This window comes from Myotis nattereri (assembly GCF_964212035.1).
Source record: "Myotis nattereri genome assembly, chromosome: 16".
Taxonomy (NCBI): Eukaryota; Metazoa; Chordata; class Mammalia; order Chiroptera; family Vespertilionidae; genus Myotis; species Myotis nattereri.
In genome coordinates, this window is record NC_138091.1 from 48551774 (window position 1) to 48558315 (window position 6542).

General features: G+C 62.3%; 1 protein-coding gene across 1 annotated transcript; it reads right to left on the bottom strand.

Annotated features, from left to right (window-relative positions):
* Nucleotides 1-3485: 3485 nt before the first annotated feature.
* GJD3 (gap junction protein delta 3) lies at nt 3486-4364 on the bottom strand (the record flags this gene model as incomplete). The annotated part of the gene is made up of 1 exon (XM_081110508.1): nt 3486-4364. The coding sequence occupies one exon, from the start codon at nt 4362-4364 to the stop codon at nt 3486-3488; it is 879 nt and encodes a 292-aa protein (XP_080966634.1).
* Nucleotides 4365-6542: the final 2178 nt, after the last annotated feature.

The window sequence follows — 6542 nt, forward strand, 5'->3', positions numbered from 1 at the left end:
CCCTCAGCATCTGGGCAGGGGGCTGGGGCTGGGGGTCCGATGTGAGTCCTGGGGGCCCCTTGTGCTGTGGTCCTTGAGACCCTGTGGCCGGAGACAGGTCTGCTCTGAGGAAGCCCTTGGTCTGTGTCAGGGAGCCCCAGTCTGGAGGTGGGGAAGGGCGAGGGGGAGAAACTGCCCCCCACCTTCAGGGAATCACCCATCAGGAAGGGTGCCAGTCCCAGCTCCCAGGGAGTCCCAAGGAGAGAGGAAGCCGGCACTGCCCTCGGAGCTCCTAGCCCTTGGGAAGATTGGGTCTGGGGCTTGTTTAATAGCAGAGGAGTTTGCCTGGCCCGTGTGGCTCAGTGGTTGAGCACGGACCCATGCACCAAGAGGACGGTGGTTTGATTCCGGGTCCGGGCACATGGCTGGTTGAGGCCTGATCCCCAGTAGGGGCTGTGTGGGAGGCAGCCAATTGATGCTCTCTCTCATCAATGTTTCTCTCGCCCCCCCCCCCCAACACCAATTTAAAAAGAAAAGAGTTCTATTTTTGGAGTGAATACGGACTTGACCTTCACGGCAGAGTGGGTAGTTGGCATGGGGACCTGGATCAGGGGCTCATGGCTGCCTTACAAGAACACGGGATTGGATAGAAGCTCAGGAGGCCAGCCTGTCACCCCTCGGCCCCCAGGAGGTGGCCCCGTGAGCAGGGGGCACAGAGGGACAGGCTGCAGGAGAGCCTGGCTGCTCCTGGGTGAGAGGGCTGAGTGTGGCAGCCCTCAAGGGTCCTCGGGGACCAATTCTGCCTCACACCACACAGCAAGCTCAGAGAGGGCAGTGCCCCTGTCCAGGGCCACACAGCAAGTTAGTGGCAGACGGGGGGCCAGTACTCAGGGCTCCCACCTCTCAGCCAGGACTCTTGCCTGGATCTCTGCAGCCCCGAAGGAAGCGTCCAACACCGAGCTCCGGGGGGTCTGGGAGGTGGCGGCGGAAGGCGCGTTTGGAACAGGTAGCAGCGAGGCTGGGCAGGAAGGTTCCTGGGCGGGAAGGCGTTTCTTCCCCGGGGGCCCGCCTGCCGTTTCTACGTCCGCCACCAGGTGGCGGCAGCGCCTCGCTTATCTCACCATCGGCCGCGGCTGGCGTGAGCGTGGGCCAGGGGCTCTTCCTCTAATATTTTCTCACATTTTCCTTGTGAAACGTAAATGAAATTTAACACAATATACCTACACAGTAGGTAGGCATTTCAGTGTGTAAATGCTTGGCACAACCACGGGCAGATACGACACAGTCCCAGGTTTGCTTGTGGTTTTAATGAACACATTGGGATTTAAAGGAAGGAAGAAGGTCAGAAGCCACCGTGTAGGGCAGTGATGGCGAACCTTTTGAGCTCGGCGTGCCAGCATCTTGGAAAACCCTCACTTAACTCTGGTGCCGTGTCACATATAGACATTTTTTGATATTTGCAACCATAGTAAAACGAAGACTTATATTTTTGATATTTATTTTATATATTTAAATGCCATTTAACAGAGAAAAATCAACCAAAAAAATGAGTTCGCGTGTCACCTCTGACACGCGTGTCACAGGTTCGCCATCACTGGTGTAGGTGAAGCACAGGAAAGTTAAAGGGAATGGTTGGTTGGACGTTGCCATGAAAACTGACAGCGTATGACAAAACCATGCGAACCCCCCTCCCCCCCCCCCCCCAGTGAAACCCTTAATGGTCTGTATGGAAAACAGGTTTTCACTATGAAAATGTTCAGTGGGAACTTCTTTAGTGGGGAGCACCTCTTGGCATTCTGAGCCAACAGGGTCCTCCCCCTCCTGTGACCAGAGCCATGGCCCCTACATTTACAAGGTGCCCCCCACCCCCAGGGTCGTACCTTTGCTGCTGGGACCCTCCAGAGCCTGAGGTTGCCCACAGTGGCTCACAGATCATCGCTGTCAGGCAGTGTCTCAGCCACAGCACAAGTGGCATCTTGTGCTCAGGGGCTGTCCTGTGCATTGTAGGATGTTTAGCAGCAACCGTGGCCTCTGCCCCTTGGAAGCAAAACTGGTCACTGTGGGGGTAGGAAGAGCAACTTCGGTGTGGACTGGAGCACGGACACCCTGGGCAGCCAGAGCGATGGGCTGGCAGCCTCAGAAGCAGGGCCTGGGTGTGTGGGGGTAGGGGTGGGGATGGGGGCAGGAGGGCAGGGTGCTGGACTTACTCTGAGAACAGGGGAGCCCCTAGGGCAGAGGGAGGGCTATTTAGAAAGTGCCCTCAGGCTGCTGTGTGGAGTAGTCAGTCTGTGCAGGAGAGCCCAGGAGGCTGGAAGGAGCATGGAGAGGGGAGGGCCAGAGAGGGGAGGGCCAGGGAAGGGGGAGAAAATAGGGCAGAGAGAGTCATGGCAGCCTGCAGCAGGCCTGAGGGTGCAGTCAGAGGGTGGCCCCTGGGTGTCACGTGGGTCCTGGGTGATCCTCTGGAAACCAGCCCCACTGGGCAGTAAAGAAGAAAGACAGACGGGCAGAGGAGAGACAGAAGGACAGGAGGCAGCCTGTCCACAGCTCTTCCTATTCCTCCAGGAGGGGAGAGGGTGGTGGCTGCGAGAAAATGCAGGGCCGGGAGCCTGTCTTAGGGAGATTTCTTCTGAGTATGAAAGGGACGCAGCCGAGTTTGTGAGCTGGGGAACAGAGCAGCAGGCAAGGAGGGTGCAGCTAGAAGTGAAAAGTCTCCCCCTCTGATCCACTGCCCAACCCCATTCTACCTCCAGGAGGAGGGCCCTGCCACCGGGCCCACCTGTGGATGGTGCCCAGGAGCCGACCAGACGGAGGCCTGCCCAGGTGCAGGGCACCTCCTCCCCTGCCTTCCTGTGATGCCCTTGCAGGTTAGGGAGGGAGCCACTGTGGCTGCTGCTGGCACGGACCCTGACCATCCACCGTGCATATCAGAGATTCCCCCCACACAGCTGACACAGGGCACACACATGCCCACGCCGGATGTGCATGTGTCATCACACGTGCGCACAGAGTTGCCACAGGATTACACCTGCGTGCACACACAAGAGGGCTCACAGAGATTTTACGTGTGCACATGCACACACCTCCACTGTGTACGTGTGTACCTGTGTGCACCTACGCAGGGAGCCCACGCAGAGGCCACGCGTGTCTGAACGAGGGCCTCGGGGTGCTGGTGCCGCAGTTGTTTTTGTCCCCAGCGAAACAAGCAGGTCACCACCTGAACCCCACTTTACGCGCTGCTCGCCCACTTTCCCTCGGCTCCCCTCCCGCGGGCGCCCTCCTTCCCACCTGGATCGCGGCATCTGGACCTGCCTCAGTTCATTCCACGCCCCAGCTCGGCTGGGAGCACGAGGGAGGTGCGAACGGAGGCTGCTGGGCCGCCACCCCAGGCGAGGCGCGCCCCCGCGGGCAGGTCCCGGGAGCGGGTCGAGCAGAAGCCGCGTCTCGCTTGGGCTGCGGTGCGGGGTCCCGCCGCCGCGCTCGCCCCGGGCTCCACGCGCCAGGCGGCCCTAGATGGTCAGGTCCTGGCGGGCCGTGGCCAGTGACGCCTTGCTGCTGTCGCCGCCGGCGGGCGCCCGGTGCGCGTAGGCGGGCGGGGCGTCAGGGTCGGGCCCGGCCCGCCGCGGGGGCAGCGCGGGCGGCGGGGGCGGCGGCGGCGGCGGCGGGAGCAGCTTCTGCGCCTCCTCGTGCGCCCGGCGGCAGCGGCTGTCGCGCTCGGCCGCGGGGCGCGGGCGGCCCTTCCAGAGCAGGTGGCCCAGCTCGGCCACGCTGAGCAGCGCCGAGAGCAGCCCCACGGCGAAGTAGAAGACCACGAAGACGGTCTTCTCGGTGGGCCGGCTCACGAAGCAGTCCACGGTGTGCGGGCAGGGCGGGCCGGCGCACGCGAAGTGCGGGGCCACGCGGAAGCCGTAGAGCAGCGTCTGGCCGGCCAGGAAGGCCAGCTCGGCGCCCAGGCGCAGCGCCACGCTCAGCAGGTAGCAGCGGCGCGCGCGGCGGGCGCGGCGGGCGCAGGGCGGGCGGGCGCCCTCGGGGGGCCCCCGGCCGCCCGGCTTCCCCTCGTCGGCGGCCGCGCCGCCCGGCTCCTTGCTGGCCTGGTGCATGGAGTAGATGGCGAACAGCACGGGCGGCGCCGAGAGCAGCAGGATGTGGAAGAGCCAGAAGCGGTAGTGCGAGACGGGGAAGGCGCGGTCGTAGCAGGTCTGGCGGCAGCCGGGCTGCAGCGTGTTGCACACGAACTCCTCCTGCTCGTCCTCGAACACGGCGCCGCCCACGGTGGCCAGCACCAGGATGCGGAAGATCAGCATGACCACCAGCCACAGGCGGCCCACCAGCGGCGACTGCAGCTGCACGGCGTCCAGCAGCGAGCTGAGGAACGCCCACTCCCCCATGGCGCTGGGGGCGGGGGGGGGGGCGTCAGCGGCCGCAGGCAGGGCCCCCCCACCCATGCCCCCGGGAGTGGGCCCAGTGGGACCTCCTCTAACCTCCTGGTGAGTCGGGGGTCAGCGAGGTCTGGGTTTAGCAGGGATTTTATGGGAACAAAGAAGTAACAAGGGGGGCGGGGGCAGGAGGGGTTTGGTGAGTCTCAACTAGGGGTGTCCCTCTCCCTGGGGCCGGTGGGTGCTGGGAGGAGCCCCCGCCTGGTGCTCCAGCCTGACCCCTGGGCCGGCTCCCTTGGGCCTTAGGTTCCTCCAGAGCCTAGATTCGCAGGCGGGGGCCTTGGAGACCATCAGGGCCGCCCTGACTGCACTTGAGAAGCAGAACCCAGCTGCGCCCTATGTGTTCAAGGCTGCTTTCCGAGGCGAGAGTGGTGCCTCGAACCCAGGACTCCAGACCCAATTTGGTACCCCACCTTTTTCTTCCTCTGCCCTTTCCCCTGCAGTGAGTTTCTCTCTGGATTGTGGGGTGACACAAAAGGAGTCCTACTCCATAACGCTATCAGGACCCTTTGTCCTGGGTATCCCCTGCCCTCCGACCCCAATGAGGCAGGAATGCGGCCCAGGCCTCTCCCCTCTCCCCCCTGGCGCCCCTCGGCTTCCAGTCTCCCACATCTCCTGAGAGAGGCTCCCCAACACACACTCACACCGGCCCCACAGGCTCCGGACACCCCCAGACCCTCAGTGGACCCCACTCACCCTGTTCCTGGAGCTGAGGTGTTAAAGTTGAGCGAGGGATCTTGGGAGATGTCCGGGACCTGTTCCTCCTGGTCCCTCTTTCATTTTCCCTTTCAGATTTGGCCGGGATGGATGACAGGACAGGATGGCCGAGAGGGGCTAGCTCTCCCCCCTCTCTTAAAGGGACAGGGTGACCCTGTTGGCTGGGTCCACCCTTGGGAACAGACATAGGGACACACCCCTTACTGGATTCTGCCAGCCCTCCCTTTCCCACCCCCTCCCCCCATTCCACAGCTGTGTCTCCATCTGGAAACGGGGTGGGGGGGAGGAGGCTGCACCCCTTATTGAGGAAACTTTATGGAAGCCGGTCCCGGGCAGACTCCCCCAAACTGGAAGGCCTAGATCCGCTATCGACTAACTATCCCTTTAAAGGCGGTCTTCGGGGCTGGAGGGCGGCTTGGTGCTGGTGTTGGGGGCACCGGCATTTAAGAGGCAGCAAAGCCGGTAGCTCTGGTTCCAGCTCTGCTACTGACCTTGGACAAGTCACTGAGCTCTTCTGGGCCAGAGTCCCCTGGTTGGTCACCTGAGGCGACTGCAGCCGACCCTCCCGTTTCCTTCCAGCTCCGCGTCTTAATGCTGAGGTCCAACCGGTTACAGAGGACAAAACACGGGCCAGAAAACTCCCGCACGGAAAAACACTTAGGTATCGAGAGCGCCTGCCTTGGGTAGTTAAAGAAAAGCTGTTACTTCCTGCTTTCTGTAAGTCCCAGACTTCCTCTGGTGAGCATGTTATAACGTGGAAAATAGACAGAAAGGCTCCCTCCCATAGGCTCTGAATTGGATCATCTCCTACGGCTCTAGGTGGCAAGAGAAGCTGCCCCATAGGATGACCCCTGGTGACCTGAGCAGCCAGGGAGGGGACGCTGTCTTTCTAGGAGTTTTCCCAACCTGCACACCAGGCTCCTCCCTCACGGATGCACCTGCCCTGGGCCAGGCCCTGTGCGGAGCGCATCGCACGGGTTAGAGGACTGGAACCTTGGTAGCAGGGAGTCTGAGACTCAAAGGATCTAAGCCACCGTCACATAGCAGGTCCCAGCCTCAGGCCTGACCCTCCTGGTTCTGAGTTCATACTCCTAAGCCCGTCATGGAACTGTCCTCCGTCGAGCCTGGCTGCCTTCCCAGGTGGTGTCGACACCCAGGGCCCGACAGTCCAGGGCTTTGACTGGGCTGGTGGGCACAGGCACAGGCACAGGCACAGGCACAGGCACAGGGGTGGGCCTTGCTACCCCTTCCTGCGCGGGAAGGGTGCCAGGACTCACCTGCTCAGTGGCTTTGCCTTTCCCCTTCAGCCCTGGGGGTCTGTGTGGTTTTCCATGTTGACAGGGACCCCGGGGCTGGTTTCAGGAAGGGGTGGGAAAGGTGCCCTTCATCCCCTCTGGCTCAGGGGCCCAGCCC